At 38.8% G+C, this 23968-nt stretch overlaps 1 protein-coding gene across 1 annotated transcript in view; it reads left to right on the top strand.

Annotated features, from left to right (window-relative positions):
- LOC311208061 (adhesion G protein-coupled receptor F4-like) overlaps positions 1 to 23391 on the top strand; it is a gene marked incomplete at both ends in the record, with an annotated part of 35485 nt that extends 12094 nt beyond the window's left edge. Inside the window, 2 exons of the mRNA XM_084284479.1 lie at positions 15507 to 15641; positions 23365 to 23391. Of these exons, the coding sequence (XP_084140605.1) occupies positions 15507 to 15641; positions 23365 to 23391 (162 nt within the window). The remainder of the gene's footprint in view (positions 1 to 15506; positions 15642 to 23364) is intronic.
- Positions 23392 to 23968: the final 577 nt, after the last annotated feature.

Raw genomic sequence — 23968 nt, 5'->3', positions numbered from 1 at the left:
CTAACTAGAGCTTTCCCTCAGGTGATCAAATAAGCTTTCAGCCTTGTTTTGTGCAAACAAGATAGATTGACCTGCCTTTTTCTTTTCAGAAGAGGAGTCATAGTATTAAATTTGTATTGATTTCTTTTTTGTTTGCTAGTAGGTGGAAGAACTAATTTAGTACACAGATGCATCCTTCAAGTTACAAGCTGTGTTGAAGTAACAGTTATTTGGGTCTGCTTCCCTAAATAAAAATGAATGTGTGAAAACTCACCAAAAAAAAAAAAAAAAAAAAAAAAAAAGTTGAGAGATTTTTGGTTACTGAGACTTAAGCTGTAAATACAAAAATTTGGCATCTGAAACAGATACAAGACAACTTAATTGTGATGGTGACAAAGAAAAAGGCTGCAAAACTTTTATTACTATTATTTATTTATTTATGTACTAACTCATTGGAGACAGTGCTTACCAGCCCTTAAAGCCCCACCTGGGACATGCTAATAGCCAGATAGTAGCTGGACACAAGGCTTTAGCCATCAGGCTTCTTCACATGAGTACATGCCATCGTGCAGCTCCCCACTGGGCTGTTCATGTTGTGTGGCTCCTCCTACAGCATTGCAGTTCTTGCTGCACCAGACCTGTTTTACGGTGAGACCCATAGGGGTTGTGATGGCGTGAAGATGTGGGAGCATGGTGTGGGGCCCACAGGAAGCCCATTAACAGGTACTGCCATGGAGACCTTCACATGGTCTTTGTCCCAAGGTGTCTGGGACATCAAGAGTTCGGTATGTGGCAATGGGAGATAATAGCTGCCAAAAGCATAGAGCAGAAGTTGATGAGATGTCCAAGATTGCTCTCCCAGTTATCTGGAGCTCTTGTGGTTGTTTATCGGCAGCAGAACGCAGTCTGTTTGTAGGCCACTTTACCACTGAGGGTTTGCAAGGAATTATGGAATTTATTTCCTTGAGGGCATTTTTGCAATTAAGTGTCATTTGTGTATGCAAGATAGGATGTGCCCGATGCATGCACGATTGCTTCCATCTAAAGGAATGTTAGTTGCCCTTCTTGCTGGACGCAGTCCTGGATTATGTAAATTATAAAGCTGAATAAATAGCTGGCATGTGTTCCTGATCATGTGAGCTACCACAAGATTCTTAAAAATAATGTGCTTTATGGCAATGGAAATGGAAATTGAGCCAGAGGGGAGAAAGGAGATGTGTTATGTGAGAAGCACTGTTGTTGCTTCTAGCTCTTCTATGACTACTAGCTCATAGGGAGATGAAAAATATACAGGAAAGTTGTATAAGTACAATCAGAGTGACTTTCAGCTGAAATATGCTCCAAATATAATTGACCCAGGGATGGAATAGTCACCTCTCTCCATAGATTACCTGAACTGCTGTCAGTCAGTCCTAATTTCTCCCAGTGCATAAATTCTCTTGGGCCACCTCAAGAAGTGAGTGGGATGTAAACCTGAATCCTCCTTTTCTAAAAGTATTACTGATAAAAGAACAACAGCCACAGACTGCTATGGGGAAGGTCCAATGCTGGTTTGCAAGTCGAGTCATGCTGTGTAGCTCCCTGGTCAGGAGACAGTGTTTCAGAAAGAAGACAAAACATTTTACTGATTGTAAAAACGTCACATCAGGCTAAGTGTAACTAGCGCTGGGACAATCCATAGCTCATACTAACTTCATTCAGACTTTAATTGCTCTTTTAAAATTGTTTTTGTAGAAAGACATTAATGCTTTCAAGTGTGTATCTGCCTAAATGTTTTTTTACAGGCATTTACATGTGATCATTTTTTTTTCTTCTGTTGGAAATAAAATCCACACATGCTATTTATATTATACATTAGTGAAAGTTGGTGATAACTTGATTTTCATAAAAGTTGGTCGGTCCAATCACTGATGCTGGTGATTACTTGAGGCATGCCATACCTAACCTTGCCTTTTCTTTCCTGAAAGTCTCAACACTGGGAACCATATTTTCTGACCTTGATTAAATTCTCCCTTCATGAAACTGTGCAACACAACCCTGACCCAAGTACCAAATCTGAATATTGAGAATATGATCTATTCATTTTTCTTTCAAGCTATTTTTGCACAGAGTTCAGCATGCTGGAGAGATGGGCTATGGCTCAAGATCCTGCAAGATGCCAGAAAACAGGTGAATAACAATAGTGCCTGAACACTGAAGGCTTCCCCTTGAATATTTTTTGTTATGCATGTGTTTATGAAATTACACTCTGAAATATGTTAGTGACAGGTAAGACATAGATATTTGTAAATATGTACCTGCTAATAAAAAGTCTTTGCCTTGTGCAGTTCTAAGTAGAAGTCATATGGTTTAGTACCATAAGGTAGTCATCTCTCACTGCAGGAAATCAGGTAATTAATGATCACTTACCAAAATTCTTCATTCTTAGGAAGGTGTTAGTTTTGCTGATGCAAGCAGAAAAGGCCTCTGAAATCATGCATTTTTATGAAAGAAACTGTTAAAACTGTATTATTTTCAACTGGTATACTCTGGGCTTGAATTCAGGTTAACTCGATAAGATTTGACATAACTAACTCATTGTTTCCAGTGTATAAAAACAAGTCATGTAGTCCAAAACTGATCTTATTATGATGTAAAGAAAAGCAGATAGTATGCAATGAATTCTTGGATTAATTCTTAAGGGTAAACTCATTATTTCCAAAATATATTCCTATCATAATTAGAAGACACATTGTAAGGCAATAGCCTTACCACAGTTTGCAGCAGAAATACTTTCCCAATATTTTCTGTTCATCAAAATTCCTACATATTAAAAGAAAAAAAAATGTTAACAGCAGAAGAGAAACATAAAGGGAGACATTTGAAATACAGCTAGCATCTGCAAGCTTTTTTTTTTTTTTTTTTTTTAATTATTTTCTGGAGATCTGACTCCAGAAGGCTGAACTGTTAAGACTTTCTAAAAGAGGCACTGCTAGAGGTATGCTTTGGTGAACATCTAGAAAAGAAGTCAATTTTCATCAGTGTGCCTACAAATGTTGGGACAAAATGAGATCAGTGATACTTGTTTACAGTTTTTAAAACAAGGTTATTTTTATTGGTGCAATTAATATAAACCATGTAAACATCAGAAATAGAAAGAGAAATGTAATGGATTTTTCTCAGTTCTCTTATTTGCACACAGGTGTGACCATCCTAGTAGTAAATAAAAACTCTAAATTTGAAGGAACAACTTGGGCACTTGTAGAAAACTTTCTTTGCCCTGCTAAAGTCTGAAATTTCAGTCATCTTGCTTTTATTATCGAGATCATCTCGGCATGTATTCGACTCAGTTTCTGTGTAAGTTAAAAATAAAGACAATTTCAGTGTAACAAATTATTGATTTGGAAAATAGTATTTGAGGCAAGTTCCTTCTGAATTTCATCATCTTTTTTTTTTTTTTTTTTTTTTTTTTTTTTTTTTTTTTTTTCCTAGTCTTTTCCTGGGCTACTCAGTGACCCTAAAGCTTTTCTTGCAGAATTGAGGTCTGTGTAATGATTTAGCCTTGTTCCTGTGGTGTTGCTTTGCCATTGTAAGATAATCGAGAATCATCAATTTATCTAGTTTTGAGGAAGATTTGGCCCACAAAGTATCTTGGGCAGGGTTGTTCTGACTGCACATTGACATTCACTTCTGAGCCTGTGTTGTAGGGCTATTCAAGTAGGCACTCAGAAATACTCACTGAGTACTGGTTTAGTTAGTTTTTTCCCACTCAAAGAGTAACTTTGAATGTACTGTCCCTGGCTGCATACCGTTGTAGCATCTTTCAGATACAACATATTTTTCAGATAACACACTTCCCGATACGTTAATTTTATTTTATTTTTTTTTAACAAAGATGCCCTAATGATAGGAAATGTTAGATTGATTTATGGATGAAAAGTATGTCATTGGCTTTATCATCAGACTTAAGGAACAGTCTATGTATGTGCATGTATCAAAACACATTATGTAGCCCTTATATGTGGAAAAAAAGGGTAAATCTGTTCATGCAACATCAATAGAGGCTGTGCATAGAATAAGTTCTACTGTTTAATAGCTGTATGGGGTGTTAGGTATACAGAGCTATCAAAAATAAACAACCAACCCAATGAAGTGAAATATCTCTGGTAGGATTAAAATTCAACAATATGTGGCCAGTGGAAAATTTGTGAAATCTGTTAAAGCGTGCATGGCTGGAGCTGCAGACTAATGAGTTTATTTGCTTCCTTCACTCATGTGAGAGAAAGATGAGGAAATGTGCAAACGAATTACTGTGTTCTAATTTTTTGTCATCAAAGATACAGACAGTATCTTCTCAGAGAGGCTGAGATGAAGACAAACAGTTGTTCCCAAAGGTTGACTGAAGAATTTTTAAAATGGAAACGAAGTGGAAGGGTGAAAATATGGAAACAATACAGAAAACAAATACCTAAAGCATTTTCCTTACAAAAAATCGTGTTGATAAATCACACAGGAAGTGCCCAAGGCCAAGTTGAATGGGGCTTTGAGCAACCTGGTCTGGTGAGAGGTGTCCATGGCTATGGCAGGGGATTGGAACTGGATGGGCTTTGAAGTCCTTTCTGACCAAACTATTCTATGATTCTATGATTTCCCTGATGGGCTGTGAGCTGAGCACCTCTGGAAATGGCCAGCCTGTTTCCCCATTGCATGGAGAGCACCTCACTACTGTTGTGGTGTTTCTCCCAGGTAAAACCAGAGGTGAGCTACAGGCATGGAAACCTTCCCTGTGGTAATTAAAAGTTTGGTCTGCTAGCATGACCTTGATAAAAGCAATTTTTAAAAGTCAAAGTCATCTTGCTCAGCACATTCACACTTTCTTTTTCCTGACCAGACAGCCACTGAAGGTGTAAATATAATGGAATCTGTCATCTTAATGTCATAGATTTTCCCCTTTTTTCATCAGTGTTAGCACAGACCCGTGGGGAATGTGTAGTGCGAGCTCTGAGATCTCCCTCCCGCAGAGCAGCTCCCCCACCTCAGTTATCGTCTGCATTGAGGAAATCCAAAAGGTACCTTTTCCAAACTACAAAAATACATATTTGAAGGGATAACACTGCTTCCCTCCCCAAACTTGTCCTCTTTATTGAACAAATCCTTAACCGAAATGTCAGGATTTTCATCACTGCAAAGTCTTTAATAGTCACTCCTTCAGCATAACTTCCAATTCATTTATTTAAAAATCAAAACAAACAAAAAACTTATCCAAAAGTACAGGGGATCACTTTTAATTTCATATATAGCATTTTGATACTGTTGGTATGAAATGTATGTTGTGTAAATTTAGATGTGTTTTGCTGGGAACTTTCAGAAAATTCTGATGCCTGCAATTGGCTTTTTATTTACATATTTATGTAAATATTGACTTAACTGTTTACAGCAAGGGTTGCAAGATGAAAACCCAAGCCACATCCAGCTCAGGAAAAACAAATCACTTGGTCTCCACTCTGCATCTTGCCATCCTCTTCCCTGGGACACTCACATAAAGGCTATCATCTTTTCTCATGGGGATATTTGGCGGAAATGGAGAAATTTGCAGCTGAGTGCTTTCTTCTTTTTTGTCAAGGGCTCTTCTTTCCCTTCCTCAGCTCTATGAGTGATTGTGCAGCAGTATACAAGCCAAATGCACTTGCCCTGGAAAAAAATCCATGTTTGTCTTGTCCTACTGCCGGGATGAGCCTGGTCTTACTCTGGGCTGTAGATGCACTTTGTTCCCATGGGTTTTTGTGCTCACTGTGTATCTCTGATGATACCACAGAGTGTGTTCGCTGATGGACTGGAAGAGGAAAGTGTCATTTGCACAAGAAGGTACATTGTTGGTACATTTTTGGTGTAGGTATTGTCTTCTTTCTGTATGTTCATTGACAGTTAAAATTTCAAAATATGACAGAACAAAAAGGTTGACTGAATAAAACTGAAACCCTGCTGAGTTTCATGGAACCAATCTTTTCTGGGAAAAAAAAAAAAAAAAAAAAAAAAAAAAAGAGTCACCTCCAGTTCTGTTCTCTGGGTTCCAGCTATCATGAGCAGATGTTTAGAGGGCCAGCTGATCAGCTGTTCCTCTCTTGTTCCATTTTTTTCCTTGACACCTATATTAGTTCCAGGCCCTTTCCACATGAAATTTTGTATCTGAATAAAGGCATAAGTCAAAGTTTGTCTAAGCTGAACAAATTTTCATGCTTCCTAATTAATCCTCAGTGTTCCTCCTCTCCAGACTTGTCACATTCTCCTCTCTTTCTACATCAAGACATGATTTTGGTGATTTGTCTCTGGCAATAAATATACTCTCAGATAGTTACCCATCTTATTTTTTTATTTTTTCCCCTAGGTTTTCTGTGCTGTTTGTGATTTTATGAAATCTTTTTTTCATTGGGGTGTCTGTTCTGGTGTAGGATGTCATCACATACTAAGGAAAAATGTTTAAAGAAATTCTTCAGGGAGAATAATGGAAACATCTTTTTGTCTTAGCAAGTTAATGCATGATTTCACTTTTACAGTTGTGTAAAATGGCTGCACCATCTAAACGCTTTATGCCAGTTGTACTGCACAGCCAAGTCTTTTATACTAAGAAGTATAAGAAGTGTTTTATTAGAAGGGTTTTATTTGTTTTCTTTTGAAATATGAGGTGATGTGACTTTTCCTATTATTATCTGATTTCTCTTTAGGGGAAAATGTCAGTGTGACTTGATTAAATTAATATTCTTGAGGCAACGTTTCTGACTGTGAACTTTTCTCCGAAAAATCATCCATATGTACTGATCATCTTGAACTTTAGCATAAATTTGGTATGCACCAATTTTGCTGGCAAATTGTTAATTAAACAAACCTTAATTATGTTTAGCAAAATCATGAAAACCCAAGTGCAATCACAAGGATGTAGACAAAGTACTACCTTCTGTAGTATTCTCTGTAATGACTTGGAAATGTAGAAATATTTCATCTGTATTTCAGGGCTCCTAAAAACTCGAGGAGATTGAAATGGGAAGCAGGCAGCCTGTAATTAAATGGTTGTTATCTTGGGTATAGTAAATTATTACTTAAATAATTTTAAAATTAATTTGGGGTGTAAGGAAATAACATTTTTCTTCAACCTCTGTGAGTTTTTAATTAAATCACAATTAAGAAAGCACATCAAGGCACATTTAAGAAAAGGTCAGCGAAGCACCTGTAAGTAATCATTGTTGCATGAATTCCTACCTCCTAGCTAATGAGTTTGTGAGGCAGGAATTGCATTTGTGTGACAAGCAAAACATTTCCATATTTTAAATGGTTTGCATTCCTTATAAGCTCATCCAAAAGCCCACTGTGTCATGTTACCTCATTTATGAACTGTAATCTTGGGAAAACCTCTCTCTTTGGATATCTTGGTGTAGTTCCCTACTGAGTTGGGATTAATCCTGAGTCTGTGGAGGTACCCTTGTGTCAACCTTATCTATGGAGATTATGCACTATCTTGGATGGGATACCTATTTTCAGAAGCACTAAGTTTGAGGGAAATGGGTCCGTTTCCTTACCCCTCACATGTTTTTGTATACTGTGGCACATGCTAGCACATGGAGGCAGGGGTGGTAGTGGTGCCTCCCCATGAATTGTGTTTGATTGCTTTTATACTTATCAGCCCCCAGGCGAATTTTGTTGTTTGTCCCCAAGCTGGCAGTCAAGCTGAGGACAAAAGGGCTGTGAAGAGAAAATTGCAATGTCCTTCATAATTTAATGGCCATTTCAATCATTTTCCAAAATACAGCAGCTTAATATTATTGTCTTGTTAGTATTACCTCAATAATGAATCACTTACACTGTCCATGTTCTGTGTGATATTGCTCTGTCTGCTTTGTTGTTTCTGTGTGTTCAAGCACATATATGCATTCAGAAATCTTCTACAAAGATTTCCTGAGTTCCTCAACAGCTGAAAAGCATTATTGATGCTACTGAACTCAAGATCTGGAGGAGCCCGCCTCTCTCAAAAGGCAATTAAGCATGTTTTCCCTCCCTTGAGACAATATAGGATGAACACATAGTCTTACTATTGCATTTGTGGAGGATTTGCACACTTCTCTATTTTCTCCTTGGTGGCATTGCTTCTCAGCTCAGCTCTGAACCACTAGGCTGAGTTCATATTCTTCATCTTTACTTCTCAAGAGTGGAGGAAAATATCTCCTGAATGTTTGATTCAAACATGGCTTTGTCTCTTTCCAGTAGTTTTATGATTCTGTCTCTATACTTTTGCTATGAATGTTTAGGGGGAAAAACATCTCGCTCAATAGAAGTAGAAAACTTTTTTGTTTCTAAGTAGAAATTCCAGCATGCCACTCCAGTCACTTTGATATGCATTCCATGTTTTTACTGAGTTTGATACAAGAGAGGGAATTTGCTCATGGTTTCTTTCCTTCTTCACTTCAAAATTTAACGCCAAAACACTTTTTCCTAGAGAAAAGCTCAGTGACTTTGGAAATATAGATCATATCAGCTCCTACCAGCATATATGTGCACAGATATGCAGTGTATGTATCATTTATGTTCATGACCTTGAAATGATCTAAACAAGTTCAGCAATGGCTGGTTAGCATCTAATACCCTGCCATAAAACACCCGAGTCTTTCCTTAGTCTCTTTGCTTCAGTATGAAGAAGCCTTAAGGGATTTGTTCTCAAAGTTGGGAAAACTTTAGCTAAACTTCCAGTAATTTTCATTTTTTTCCTTCTGTGCCTTCTGGAGGATACTACATTGAAATGGTGCACCTGCAATTGTGAAGAGTTTATCTGTTAAATCATTTTCTGCTTCTTGGATAGATTTTGAGTCTTTCTTTGCGTTATAGGGTCCAGCCCTCTGTCTCAGAGCTGCCCATACCCCAGTAGAGATCATAACATGAATTCATCACCATTTAGAGAGAGAGATTGTGAACAGCAAGGGATTTCAAATACATAAGCAAGCCTCTTTTGAACACTGGGAATTGCTAAGATGAAGGTTTATCCACCATCATGAGTTTGTGTGTTTCCAAATCTCTTATTCCTTTAGGAAGAAAATATTTTTGGAGGGTAACACTTCAGGTTACACATTTTTATTGGAGCTCTACTCAGTTGTGATATGGGACATTAGGCTACCACAGTGTGAAGACTGTAAAATTAATCCACTGAGTGGAGAGGGCCCTCTTGTTTGCACAGAAGCTTCTTCATCCCTCTGGTAGTATAACTTATACTGCAGTGGGAGCCCCATAAAATAAAGGCTTAGAAAAAAAGAACATTAGGTCTGTTTTGGGGGCATGTTTTCTGGTTACATCTTCATCTACTTGTGCTGCAGTCACTCAGTTTTCTTCTTTGGTCTACATCTTTTAGTAAATATGATCTATTGTGGGTGTATTTCCTAGATTAATAGAGAGGTTTTGGATGGAAAGGCCCTTAAAATCAACCAATTCTAAGCCCCTTGACATGGACAGGTACACCTCCACCAGACCAGGTTGCCCAAAGCCCCATCCAGCCTGGCTTTGAGCACTTCCAGGGAGGGGACATCCACAGCTTCTCTCTGGCACCTCAGTGCCATTCTGCAATAATTTGTATTCAGTCGTCTAACATTAAGCCATTTCTCATAAAACACATAGACTGGGAAATTAAAAAATAATGTCAATATTTTCTCAGGACTGACTGACAGTCATAGCTTTTCACGTCCGTACCTGACTGTTACAAAGACAAAAATTGGCCATAGTCCAAAGACAAATATATTGCTTTCATCTGATTTAAGCTAGGGCTATATCTATTCTCAGTGATAGTGCTTCAGCCAGAGGATGTTGAAACATCACAAGCTGAGTGCATCGGTACTAGGAAAATCTGTAAGATCGCAGATAGTTTATTGGTCCTGATGTCCTCCAATACTTGGGTGCCATGAGAATCTTCTGGCCTCCAGAACAGCACGGTCATATCCAAAGTACCTTCTGGGAATGGTTTCTGGATGATGGTTGGAACTTGGTTTTGGAGAGCTTGTTTGCCCTGGTTGAAAATATTCCAGGGTCCACACAGTCAGCTTAAGTTTAGGTGAAGAATTTCCTAGTAGGAATGTGGCTGATGGAAACAGTCACCATGAAGTCTGAAAAGATTGGAAAGAGTGGAGGTAGATAAATATGAAGTGCAATGTGCTCTTAGGAAATAAGACCAAGGAACTGTTATTACGTTGTTTAAGCCCAGTATATCTTGAATGAAAGACTGACCCATTAGAAGCTGGACATGGACCCTCATTTCTCTGCTGTCAAAAAGCTGAATGCGCTCTTAGATTGTGCCAGAGAAGTCTTTCAAAAATCACAGGAACATGAATCCCCCAGGTACATGATGTATGTAGCAACTCATCTTGGATGTAGTGTCTCACACCAAATGAAGATGGATAAACTAAAGCTGATCCTGAGAGTGATGAACTGTGACTTTCTTCAAAAAGAAAGAGAAAGTACTTCATTTATTTGGAAGGCAAAATGAAGGCTGAAATGGTATCAGATCCTGTAACACACTGGGGAAATAAATGCTGGAATGGGGAAAGACTTATCTAAGCTACAGGACAGATTCAGCATAATAACAAATAGGTATATACTCAGGGTGGATGTTAGAGAAAGATTTCTATTCATCACTGAATAAGAATCAGCAGAAAGCCCATGGCAAAAGTAAAAGGAACGAATATCTAAGCCGTACAACAGAAAAGTACTGCAATCAGTTTGCATAACATTTTCCTGCAATGCTGGGTGATGAGATTGCCTTGCTCCAAACTTTCTCTCTAATGCTGTGTCCCGTCTTCATCTGGATATTTATATAGCTCTATAACTCACATATTAAATACATTAATATTAATCTACGTATATGATCTCAATATATACATCTTATATAAATGTTTGAATGCATATTTCAAGAAGATGCACTCTTTCACCTGTGACAGGGAAGCAAACAATGGGGCAAATTGCTTTTGGGAAGTGCCAATGCCCAGACACTGTAATTTTAGGTGAATTGGTGCAGGTCAGACAATCTCTTCCACGAATGTCTCCTTCCTCATTTTTCCCTGCTTTCTACCATCAAGAAATGAGTTTATTTCAGAGTGTTTTAGTAGTGATTGTAGTTTATCCAATAGCAGTTTTTATAAGAGCTTTAAAAATCCATTCACACAGTATGAATGACCTGGGAATCAGAGGGATAATAGACTGTCCCCTTTCTCTGAGGTTGCAAGAAAAATCTGCTTTTGCACAGGTTTGTGTATGTTAGGTACAGCTTCAGGTAACTTTTTTGTTTGTTTGTTTGTTTTTGTCAGCAAGGCTAACTTTGAGGTATACTTATTGTTGCCTTCTCTACCTGTGTCATACAACTGGTTGTAATGCTGTACGATGGGGGATAAGTCATCTGAGGTGGATAGAAATCGGTCTCTGTCTTCCTTCTCCCTTTCCCCCAGTATTGTGGACTTGAGGAAAACAGGGACCCATGTGTGAAAGCACAACACAGCTACCACAAAGACATCAAGCTCCATCAATAACATAAAATTTTTGTCAATCCCTCTCTATCAACTCAAAAGGAAGTAGCTGTACAAGTAGGCACGCAAATACCAACCAACAGGATACCAGCATGTTCAAAAACTAAGCAAGCAGGAGCAAAACTTAGAACCACAAAGCCGAAGTCTTATTATGTCTAAAGGATAGTGTTGGAGAGGTGATCAATGCACAACTAGGAGTTTATCTGTCTTAATTACAATTAAGATATGTTGCATGAAATCTTACCAAAACTGCTTGCTAAAACCATGGTGTAAGTTAGATTCACTTAAAAAAACATATACAGGAATAACAGAGAATTTGTAGCTGAAACAATGGCAGGTAAAAACCTAAGTACATTATCTCCAGTGAAAGATGCACAGGGAAGTGATTTTCTGTCACAAGTGATTTGCTTGCACCACCACAACTGGAGCCATTCAAAACTGGAAATTTGGAGGTTCCATGTGATGAGGAAATAATGAGCATTTTGGAGAAAAGACAGGGAGAGGATTTTTGTGATGCCACCTGGCAAAGAGCCTGAGAACTGAGAATAAGGACCTTTTTTTTTGATGTTTATTATTATTATTATTATTATTATCATCATCATCATCGTTATTTATTTTTTATTTTGTTCATGTAGGAAGTAAAGTTCATATTCCTTTAAGTCCAGAACTTTGTTCCAGACATACTTGACTACCAACTTGTGTGTGCTTATGGGAAAGGAGGTCAAACAGTTGCTGTTGATCATTTTGCAGTGGATTAACAGTGCTGTGTAACATTTAGAACACAGTAATTAGCAGCTCTGTGCTCTGTTATGAGTGATATGAAATCATGCACTTGTGGAGAACCTCAGAGCAGAGAAGTGTGTGTGTGTGTGTGCATGTACACTCGCATGAGCAAACAAGACCAGTGGAATAATCCTATTGTGTGTAATAAGATTGAGGCTGGACCAGCAGAGCTATTTGAAAACAGATCAAAGAAGCTTACTGAGATGATGTTACCTTCAGCAAGATGGTAGAAAAACATTAAAAAAAAATCTTAAAGGGGAAAAATTGTTTTTAATCCTGATTTGAGTTCTTCATGAAAGAAATTATTACTTTTTTTTGCAAAAGCCAAAGTCATCCATAACTCTGCATAACTCAAGTCATCCTTATTTTTATTAGCTATTAAGTGTAATAACATAGCTGTTAGCTGTATTAATGTACTTTGGAAGACTCTGACCCTCTCAGACAATAACATAAATATTAGTTCTTCTGATACTATTCTACAATTCAGTACTTTTGTGTAAGGCTAATTGCCCCTGAGCCGTTTTAAGAGCACAATATAGAATAAGCGTTCCAAAGTTAGTTTTAAACAGTATTAATTTTTATCTCCTCCTTTAGGAAAGGTGGAGAGGCTAAAGCTTGTCTAATATACTGGAAAATTAAAATAATAATTAAAAATAAAAGTGTCCCTTCTTACTGTGTGCAGTTTTGGGCACCACAAGTTAAGAAGGACATAAAACTATTAGAGAGTGTCCAAAGGACGGAGACAAAGACAGTGAAGGGTCTAGAGGGGAAGGCATGTGAGGAGCAGCTGAGGTGCCTTGGTTTGTTCAGCCTAGAGCAGAGCAGGCTGAGGGGAGGCCTCATGGCGGCCTGCAGCTCCCTCACGAGGGGAGCGGAGGGGCAGGCGCTGAGCTCTGCTCTCTGGGGACAGCCACAGGACCCGAGGGAACGGCATGGAGCTGGGACAGGGGAGGGTCAGGCTGGGGGTGAGGGAAAGGTTCTGCACCCAGAGGTGGTTGGGCACTGGGACAGGCTCCCCAGGGCAGTGGTCATGGCACCAAGCTGCTGGAGTTCAAGAAGCATTGGGACAATGCTCTCAGACATAGGGTCTGGTTTTGGGTGGTGCTGAGTGGAGCCAGAGGCTGGACTTCATGACCTTTGTAGATCCCTTCCAACTCAGGATATGTTATGGTTCTATGAATTATTTTATTTTATTTTTATTTGCAATGAAAATGGTGAGAGTCTATGTGGGACTACGAGGGATGAAGGTGTATTGTGATTTTCCAGTTCATCAGACTCATCAGACTATCACCAGTGTCTTTAATAATTCCACGTTAGCAAAATTAAATGTTTGGAAAATTAAATATGGTGTGAAGATGCTACACTTTTTAGCAATTAAAAGATACAATCATTGCTGAAATTGCTGGACGGTGTCTGCTTTCAAATTCAGATTAAATCCTTCTATGAAAGGGAATATTAAAACGGAGCATTTTATTTATTTATTTGCAGAGGAGGGAGTCCAAACCAAGTCTGAGCAGTCAAGAATCAAACAGGAAGTTTCTTGTTTCAAATCCATCAAGAACTGCATTTGGTTCGCTAACATACAAGCCTTCTGAGGCTAATCTCTGCCAACATGTGTTCGAAAGCATTCTTAAACTGATGGTTTAAAGTAGAAAGAAGAAATGTACAATGCAAGTCGATAACAATCAAATACTGTTCCCTATTCTTTGAATTCCACTGTTTAAAACATTTCAAAATCCATTTCAAAATTATTCACCTTGTTTAGACAGGTAACTCCTTTTTCCATGGTGGTTAGATCAATATTTTTGTGTCATATACCCTGCTTTTTCTTTTTTTTTCCTTTTTTTTTTTTTTTTAATTTAATAAATGGTTATAGTTATGTTGTTCAAAAAATATATCAAAACACCAAAAAAAAAAAAAAGAAAAGTGTCACTTTTGTGGAAATGTTAGCCTCATTGCCTTCTTGCCCTCTCTAGCACAGGCAGGAAGCAATATTATTAACTTTTTAACACATTTTGGCACTGGTCAGCAGTCTGTCTTGAATAGTTTCCATTTCAGAATAAACAACTTTTTTGTGTGTGTTTTTTCTTTCTTATTTTAATATCTCATATTTTACTGCAGCTCCACTCATTTTGTGCCCTTTTAATTTTTTTCTAGATTCTTCACTGTACGATTCTCTCATTTTACGTGTGGGGGTCTGCCCACACTTACAACCCTACCAAAACAAATAGGGTCTGCTAGGCAAATAACTCTAATAGGTAATAAGTGCAGTTTGTCATTTGGTATGCTTTTTTTTTTTTTGCTTTTTTTTTTTTTTTTTTTTTTCCCCATGAGCAGTGGAATTGGTGAAACTTGATTTCTTATTATTTTTCATCCCTAAATGCACATCTTCCTTCTAAACTAATCTTGCTATCTTCTGTTCATGCTTCCTAGCCTTAGCAGATGTTGAAAGAGAAATTCTGTACACAGAAATATTGGAGTTTCTGCTGCCTGAGGTGTTTAGTGTCTCAGACTGAGCACACTAAACAAAGGTTGATACCACATTAGCCTCTATCAATGACACAGGTGGTGGTTTTTCCTCCTTTCTTTCCTGGGAGTTGTGGTTCTGCATATCTTTTAATCTATGTTCCCACTCATTTTTCAAAATGTTGAAAGGGATATTCTTATATCATAGATTTCTACTAATTTATATTTTGAACAGAATTAGTAAGTTCAAAATTTATTGGTGGAAACTTGGGCAGTGCAATTGGTAGTCTTTTCCTTAAGAGATCAAGAAACAAGTTCAACTGCCTAATTTTCATTAGATTTTCAGAAGTAGTGTATATTCTCAGGGATAAAGAGATCAAAAGAAGTGCTGAGGGAGCCTTTCACTTCTGAAATTTTAATTTCAAAATGTTGAGAAAACTGTTTTTCCACTTTTCTTTTCTTTTTCTTTTTTTTTTTTTTTTTAACCTATTTCCTCTTTTGAATGCGTCCATGATGAAAGTGCTGTATTCTGTTTATTTGTCTCATGTTTAAATATAAATACCATATGGATGTTCAAAATTTAGATATTTAATATTTCATCAACTCATGCTAGGTGAGATGAATCTTTGCCCTCATATATGACACCTTTGTATGATACAATTAAGTCCAGAAGTCTGCTCATCTGTGCATGTTGTGCTGTTACCTTTTATTTAGTTATTTGCTTTGTACCTTTCATGTTCCTCCTCTTTGGAGACTGGGGACCACAGGCCAAAATCAGAAGATCCCAAAGTGCCGTCCTTGCCTGAGACGGGCTTTGTTGAAGTGAGACATACCCAGATGGTCAGAGTGTACTGTCAGCAAGTGGCCTACTTTAAAGACTTACCTTTGGTAAGTTCTGCAGGCCCAGGGGACGGAATTAATGGCTTGATTGATCACATAATTTTTGTATGCAGTAAGTTGAAAAAAATATTCCTATGGGCATGCTAAAGCAGACATTGCTTACATTTGCAGAAGTTGGTACAAGGTGTTTTGCAGGGATGTGTATGGAACAAGTTTGAATTAGGTCCAGTTTTACACCTAGTCCTCCACTCCTAGGAAAATGGAGAGTTTAGAGAACAGTTTGCTTGACAGGCATGGATTTTGTAGTGAGATGAAATGGTTTTTGGCAATAGTGAGACCTAAACTATCTGTTTATCTGCAGTAATTGATATGAGCTCAATGTACGTAGGTTCCATCTCAAGGCATAGCAAGGTGCCTGAGAGATTTTTGGTCAAGACATCTGAGAAAAATTGTTCTAGGTGAAAGAAACAAAGGAATTAAGGAATTCTCCATAGCTAGATGTGGTGGAACATGCACCCCTGTAGGCTCAGCTGGTTGTGGAGCAGTAGAGGTAGCTGCTGTGCACAGTTTAGGAGAAAATCATATATCCATATCATATGCATACAATTTCTTTTCACATAGAAAATATTTTGCTTCACTTGAGGGTTATGTATTAAGAATAATATATCTCTCTATATATATAGATATTAGGGGATGGAAGAATAAGAACATATTTTCCCTTTCTATCTGACTTAAGCTATTTGTCCAGAAGAATTATTGGCACTACATGCAGTTACCTACAAGTAGAGGGAGAGAGTTCTGTTCTGATGAAAAAAATTTACTGAAGTTTTCATGCTATCAGTTCCCTTGTAACTTTTCAAGAACTTACAGGTGACCGATTCATAACTTGAAGTTCAGAGCATTTATTAGTGAGAAATACAAGTTTAGTTTGTGTATTGACAAATAATAGTGGTAGTTTGGATACAAATTTTCAAATCTTGAAGGAAAGCTTCTGCACCAAGAAACTTGCAGCTAAAATATAAAGAGCAGGTGAAGACAAGCTGTTAGAGAAGTGTGAACTTGCCTTAGAGGCCAAAAGATCAAATTCTGATTTTTTATTTACTTGCTTTGAACTGTGACTTGAGCCATACTGTTCACTTGAATGCTCAACTGAGAATTGCACAGCGCAGAGACAATTTCAAAGATAGGTATCCCAAATGAATGAAAAATTGGATTTTGGTGGTATGTTGATATTTTAATCTGAAATCTGGATGAAAAGTATCTGTGAGGTTTTGGTAAGGATGCATATCATATGCATATTTTGATCCTTTTTACTTAAGAGTGCAGATTCTTTTCTTGGTTAGGACTGTTAATGTAAACATACTCTTTTCCCTCTCATGTATTTGTTTAGCCATTCAGATATCTTCATCATCAAAAACAACAACAACAACACCACCACCACAACAAAACAAAAAACTGGACAATACTATTTCTAAATGTCACCATCTTCCTTCCTTCCTTTAATTTAGCTTCATGGTTCTTTATTTAGAACAGGGTCTTTCAAACTTCACCTTACCCAAGAGAGGACTTCATGGGTGGTTTTGAGATCAGCAGATTTCTGCTCTCTGGAGATGAGAAATTTTTGGATGTGTCTTAAATTTGTTACTGGACAGTGCAAGAACTGCATAGAGTCCTGAGTTGCTTGCCATGTCTTCTCACGCTATACAAATCCTTTTGCTAAATTATTGTGCATTGTTTTAAAACTCTGTATCTGCTGCTTCCCAGAAATCTGTAACCTCTCAAGAGCTTTCATTTTGATAGCAGCGGACTGACTGATGCACTTGCATCACCATCCTTTGCGGTGCAAGGTGTCTCAAGGGTTGGTCTTTGTGGGGAAGATCTCAATGTCAGGAGCGTTAGAGCTCATCCAAGTGACACATCAACAGGGAAGGGTTGGACATATGCACAATTGCTCCACTTGACAAATTGCATCCAAGAATTAATATTTAAAATATCAACCAAAGTGGTACTAGTAGGTTTATCATAGTCAACGACTCAGTTAACGTGTTTTGGCAGCTAGAAGATGAGGCCCCAAGAAAGAATGGCACCCACCACCACTGAGCTCTTCTGTGCCTTAAGCTCTGCACTGGCATAGGATTAATTAATTCTGTCACGTGTCATGATGCATGACTTGGAGGTATACACAGCTTTGCCCTCTAATGAGCCCTGGCATTTACTTCTCAATGAGAGAGTGTGAGTGCCCTAAGAGTAATTAGGATGGACATATCCTGATGGATGAGGCTCTTTCACTCACATTCTCTTTTTTCCATTATGTGTAGCCAAGCTGAAGCTGCATAAGCAGAGTAGAGTTAAAGTCTTATGCCAGCTGATCAGTGTGATGTTAAACATCAAGACATGTTTTTTTTTTTTTTGTTTTTTTTTTTTTTTTTTAACAACCATTTGAATGAACAGGCTTGCAAGGCAACCTGAATTTGGCACATGGCCACAGTTACTCTGAACCAATGTTCCATGTGCTACACCAAGAATACTGCACAGTGGTGGAAATGATTCAGTTCACAGGGGCTGCATTGTGCTTCATGCTGTTTGTTGAAAAAGTACATTACAGTGCTGATGTGTACCAGTAACTGAAGTCCTTCTATTCCAATAATATTTTTGAGGCTTTTATATTAAATTATTAATTCATTAAAAGGCTGCTCTAGAAATAGAAAATTCTATGTACTGGTAGGCTGAAGGATGTTTCTTCTCTTCTCTTCTCTTCTTCTTCTCTTCTCTTCTCTTCTCTTCTCTTCTCTTCTCTTCTCTTCTCTTCTCTTTCTTCTCTTCTCTTCTCTTCTCTTCTCTTCTCTTCTCTTCTCTTCTCTCTCTTCTCTTCTCTTCTCTTCTCTTCTCTTCTCTTCTTTCTCTTCTCTTCTCTTTCTCTTCTCTTCTCTTCTCTTCTCTTCTCTTTCTCTTCTCTTCTCTTCCCTTCCCTTCCCTTCCCTTCCCTTCCCTTCCCTTCCCTTCCCTTCCTTCCCTTCCCTTCCCTTCCCTTCCCTTCCCTTCCCTTCCCTTCCCTTCCCTTCCCTTCCCTTCCCTTCCCTTCCCTTCCCTTCCCTTCCCTTCCCTTCCCTTCCTTCCCTTCCTCCCTTCCCTTCCCTTCCCTTCCCTTCCCTTCCCTTCCCTTCCCTTCCCTTCCCTTCCCTCCTCCCTTCCCTTCCTTCCCTTCCCTTCCCTTCCCTTCCTTCCTTCCCTTCCCTTCCCTTCCCTCCTTCCCTTCCTTCCTTCCCTTCCCCTTCCTTCCCTTCCCTTCCCTTCCCTTCCCTTCCTTCCCTTCCCTTCCCTTCCTTCCCTTCCCTTCCCTTCCTTCCCTTCCCTTCCCTTCCCTTCCCTTCCCTTCCCTCCTCTCCTCTTTTTTTTTTTTTTAGTCCTTTTATTTTTCTAAGAAAAAAACAACTATTCAGTCTTGTGTTATTGCGAGCATGCTCATTATTGACTTTTTGACTTTCATTTCTCTGTTCATGACAGTCTTGACATGAAAGGTAATATGCTGGTAATATGAAAGGTAATATCCCTCCAAGGTTCCTGGAAAAAATTGTCCCACAAATTGAAACTCAGTGTCTTACACCTTCACTAAGCCCCGCTAAAGTAGTTCATCAGTCAGTTCACAACATTCGCATTGTACCACATCCTAAGCCTATCCTGGTACACTCAAAATATTGTTATGGAATTCATATACACATATAAGAATTAATGACTAGTCCAATTAAAATAAGGAAAAAGCTTCTACTAGCACTATTAAAATGATACCCATGCATCCACAATCTAAATAATTTAACTAAAATTAAAGGTGTGAAATCATCAGTGTAATTAATAGCAATATACAGGCCACATTGTCTTATTGCTCTTACTCTTCTCCAAGCTACTTTCTCACCCTTGTGGTTGCCTGTGTCTTCCTCTGGTCACCAGCTGAGGATCATCAAGTGCCAGTGCTTCAAGTTACCAGAATTTCTGTTGATGGCAATAGTTTGTTCACTTCAATTTTGTGGTTTGCTTGGGGGTATTTTATACTGTTGTTAGCAAGCTTCTTTTCCAGTGATCTATGATCCTGCACTATGCTAGGATCTTCACTCACATATTGGACTTTTGCCTTTTATGATATGACTAAACCTTACTAAATATGAACAAGTCCAAGGCTTAAAGCCTCTTAGCATGGTCTGTGGTTAAAAGAATAACCATCTGACCATTTGCATTTGCTGTTAGAGGTCAGTCACCCAACTGCTTTGCTGCTATAGCAAGCAAAGAAATTCAAGACCAGTTAAGATGAGGGCTAAGATCAGGACTTGCTGCCAATATCATATCACCAACACCAACTGCAGTAAAGTGGGCAATAAACTCCATTCTCTTCCACTGCTGCCTTTCGAGAGTTGTTTGCCATGATTTCTACAACTGGGGGAAGCAAAACATTTCTTGATATAGAGATAATCAAGAGATAAGTGACATGTCCCAGAAGGACTTCATTTTATAACTTCTAATGTATGACTTCATAGCAAATATCAACATATTTCTTAAAAGTGATTTTATAGGCCAGAAGCTTCAGTGGGAACCTGAAAGTCCAATTCTTCTGGTACTGCTTTGGAGGAGAACCATGCTCCTGTTGTCTCCTGTTGTCTTCCAAAGGTTCTTAGCCATTACACCCATCTTTCCCTTTTCCTTCTTTTACCCATTCTCTGTTTTTTCCAAGCCCTGACCCTTTTGTGATATACCACTCTCTTCAACCCTCACTAAATGCTGCTGCTTATCACTCTGCTACGTGTGGATGTGAATAAAGTGGAGGTGAGGAGAAATGGGACATTGTGTTGCATCTGCCTTTGGGACTCACTGCATACAGAGCAGCCAGTTACCTTGGTCATCTCTTGAGGCTTTCAGGGGAGCAATACAGCACTGTTTTTTTTGGGGGGGGGGGACGGGTTGGAGCTTATCAACCTGAGACTTTTTCTGACATCTGCAACTGTTTTGGCACACTGACAATCTGGAAGACTGAAATCTTACCTAGTGTGAATTTTCTGTTTAGAAAAGCTTGTGTTTTTCACCTTTCTCTGCCCTGGTTCTTCACCCTGTAAATAAAAGATGGCTTTAACGATGAGCATTTTCTGCAAAGCAGCTTCAAGTCAATTGAGCGTAAATGTCTGTGTTCCTGTTAATTCTTTAGTGGACAGTCCTGATGTCACTTGCCACGCAAGGTTTTTTGGTGCTGTAGCCTGGATTTTGTGTCAGCCAGAAAGTAACTCTGGAGTTCCATGATCCTTCCTTTTATACCCTGGGCTGGAGGATCTGTACCTGTGCAGAGACAGGCAAAAGCTGGTGAGGCTGCAGGGTAACTGGAGGTGAGCTAACAGGTGCCAGTCTTTAACTTTGAACTGAGCTAAAGTGCATCATCCCTCTAACATATGCTTCCTAAACCCTGAAAAGGAGAAAACATGCTGCTTTTCTTTTCTATGTAGCCATCAGGGAATGATACTCAGCCTTTATGTGAGACTCTTCCCTGGCTCAGAAGAATCTCCTGATTTCTAGAAGCCACTTGCTTCCTTCTATCTTATTTTGACATCGTACAATCCTTTTTTATCTTTTACTTATAGGATACAACTCTACCACTTCTCAGGAAGTTCTATTTATTTATTTATTTATTTTTAAAGAAAAAATGTGTCTTAGTCTGTATTGATTTTTGACAATAAAGCATCACTTGAATTGGCTATTTATGAAAAACTGTCAGTGACTTCTGCAGCCTCTCAATCTCTAGCTGATGGTAGGAAGGTAACAGGACTAGTCTCTACAGAGCAAGTACAAATGTTCCCTACAATATTATTTCCACATCCAGGAGTGGGTTAATTTTATTGTGTTGCCCAGGAAAGTGCTTCTTGACCAGGCAGCTGATAAAAACGAACTGATTCTGTGAGCCAGAGCCATGTAGGATCACAAATTTGGCTTGGTGAGGGAAAATCTGGGACTCATTCTTGTATTTCATAGTTGTAATTTATTTATTTATTTATTTATTTATTTATTTATTTTAGGCTTTACATTTTCTGTATTGTATTGTTTTGTTTTATTTACTGTTGTGCAGGTTGAAAGTCAGGACTTCAGTTAATACAAAAATATTCTGACTTCTGGGTGGTAGTGATGATTTGCACACATATTCTCACTACAGCCCAGTTTAAAAAATGTCTGGATGTGATGGCAAACATGAATGAAATGCAATGCCAAAAGAAGCTTTTATTAACTCTTTACAAGCACCCTTTAGGCTGGCAGATTTGTTTCCCCTTTTGCCAGAAAGCAAGAATCACTTGATGAGAAAACAAACCAAAATGACAACAACAGAAAACAAACTGAAACAAAATACAAAAAGCATATAAGCCTTCAAGTTTAAAAGCCTTCTCGGTTTGGTGGCATGGGCAATAGGCAGGATTACAGCTGTGCTCGCAGGAGGGCTCCGGCAGCATGTGACATGTGGCTTGACAGAATTTGGCCGGCTCTGGCAGCTCTGGCTCACACCCCTGCCTCTGCGCTGGGGTCACTGCAGCTCTGGCAGGCTGATGGACACAGACACAGGGGCTGCATGCTCTGGAAAGTGATTTTGGTTCTGTAAAGTGGAGGACCTGCAGTGGCACTGCTAGGGAGAGTGAGAGGAAAGGAGAGCACAGCCTCCACAGCCTGCCTGCCCAAGTCGGGAGCGAGGGAAAGGAGAGGGGTTGGCTTGTCCTGAGGGTCGGCGTGATATTCCCTCTCCCTCCTGAATGCTAGAACTTGAAACGCCAAGGGCACTGTGGATTTATGCTTTTGCAGATTGCTCTGATCTGGACATTGAAAAAAAGCAGCTGTGGAGCTCTGGGGGGGATGCTCTGTACGGAGTTTGTGCATGAGGTATGTCCTGCTTCTCCTCTTGTTCTTGTAAGGGAAAATGCTGAAAGTGGAGGTGTGTGAGTGCAAAAAATGTAAGTGCAAAAATGCATGCAGATGTGTACAGGTGGATGTTTGCACTGTCTATATTCAATATATCCTTAATCCAGGTCTGTATTTATGGCAGCTTCACTAATAGTATCTCATAGAATCCTCTTGATTACCTTTCTACCTTTCTTCTCCTTCCTATGGAATAAATCATCCTAGGAATGAAGACTTTAGTGTGTAGCCTTCTGAAAGGTATTTGAGAATGTCAGAAAAAAAAATCTGAAAGTTTGATATTTAGTGCCTCTTTCTTTCTTTCTTTCTTTCTTTCTTTCTTTCTTTCTTTCTTTCTTTCTTTCTTTCTTTCTTTCTTTCTTTCTTTCTTTCTTTCTTTCTTTCTTTTCCTCTTTTTCTCCCTTTCTTTTTTTTTTTCTTCTTTCTTCTCATTCTTCCTTCTTCTCTCTTTCTCTCTCTCTCCCTCTTTCTCTCTTCCTCCTTCCCTCCCTCCCTCCCTCCCTCCTTCCTTCCCTCCTTCCTTCCTTCCTTCCTTGCTTCTCTCCTCCACCTCTTATGATGGTGTTAGTGTCACTGTGTGTGTGTGATATAACCAGAGATAATTTCATGATGTAACATGCCTAAGAGACAAAAAGGCCTTTTGATAAGTATTTTTTAGCATTTCTGGAGGTCTGTAAAGATCTGACACTAACTTTAGTGCAAAATTTGGAATGAATTTGGAAAAGAACATATCATTTCTGTCTCTGAGCAACATGAGGAACATAAAATATTGATTGGATTGTTTGAATACAGATTATACAATTGATATTGATTTGATATTGACTACTGTTTGATTTTAAAGGATGAGATTGAAATGGACGTCCCATAACACTCTCTTAGAACAAGAGAGAAAGTATTGGCAGAAATGGTGTGTTCACATCCCTTCCTCACAGCTTTGGCTGCTGTTCATGAGGAGGAGGCGATCACCAGAAGCTGTAAGATGAAGTCAGCACAGGGATGTGATGGCACTTCATGCCAAAGGAAAAACAAGCTCCTGGTATTTAGAAGAATTATTAAGTCATTTCAGTTGCAGAGTAGTGCTGAGGTACATCTGAGAGCCAGTCATCCTAATACCCTAATTAGCCAGCAAATCCTAATATCTGCATGTAGTTTGGAAGGGAACAGGCTGTGTTTCTTTGCAGAGCTGGGTGCAGGAACTGTGTTAGCCTGGCTCACTGAAGTCTTTGGTGCCAAACTACTGGTCTGCTGGTACACAGGCAGCACAGGGACAAAATTAACATCAGGCTCAGCCTGTAATAGGAGAGAGATCCAGCAGAGAGAGGGGGAAAGCAAGTTAGCATTTCCAAGCTGCATTCCTAACCACTGACTCTCTATATGCATGCATGTCGATCACTAAGCCACTCTGATTAGGTTTGTGAGCTGGAGAATTGTTGCCTATATATTTA

Source organism: Netta rufina, assembly GCF_964035555.1.
Source record: "Netta rufina genome assembly, chromosome: 3".
Taxonomy (NCBI): Eukaryota; Metazoa; Chordata; class Aves; order Anseriformes; family Anatidae; genus Netta; species Netta rufina.
Note: the sequence above shows the minus strand (reverse complement) of the source record. Positions and strands in the feature narration are given on the sequence as shown.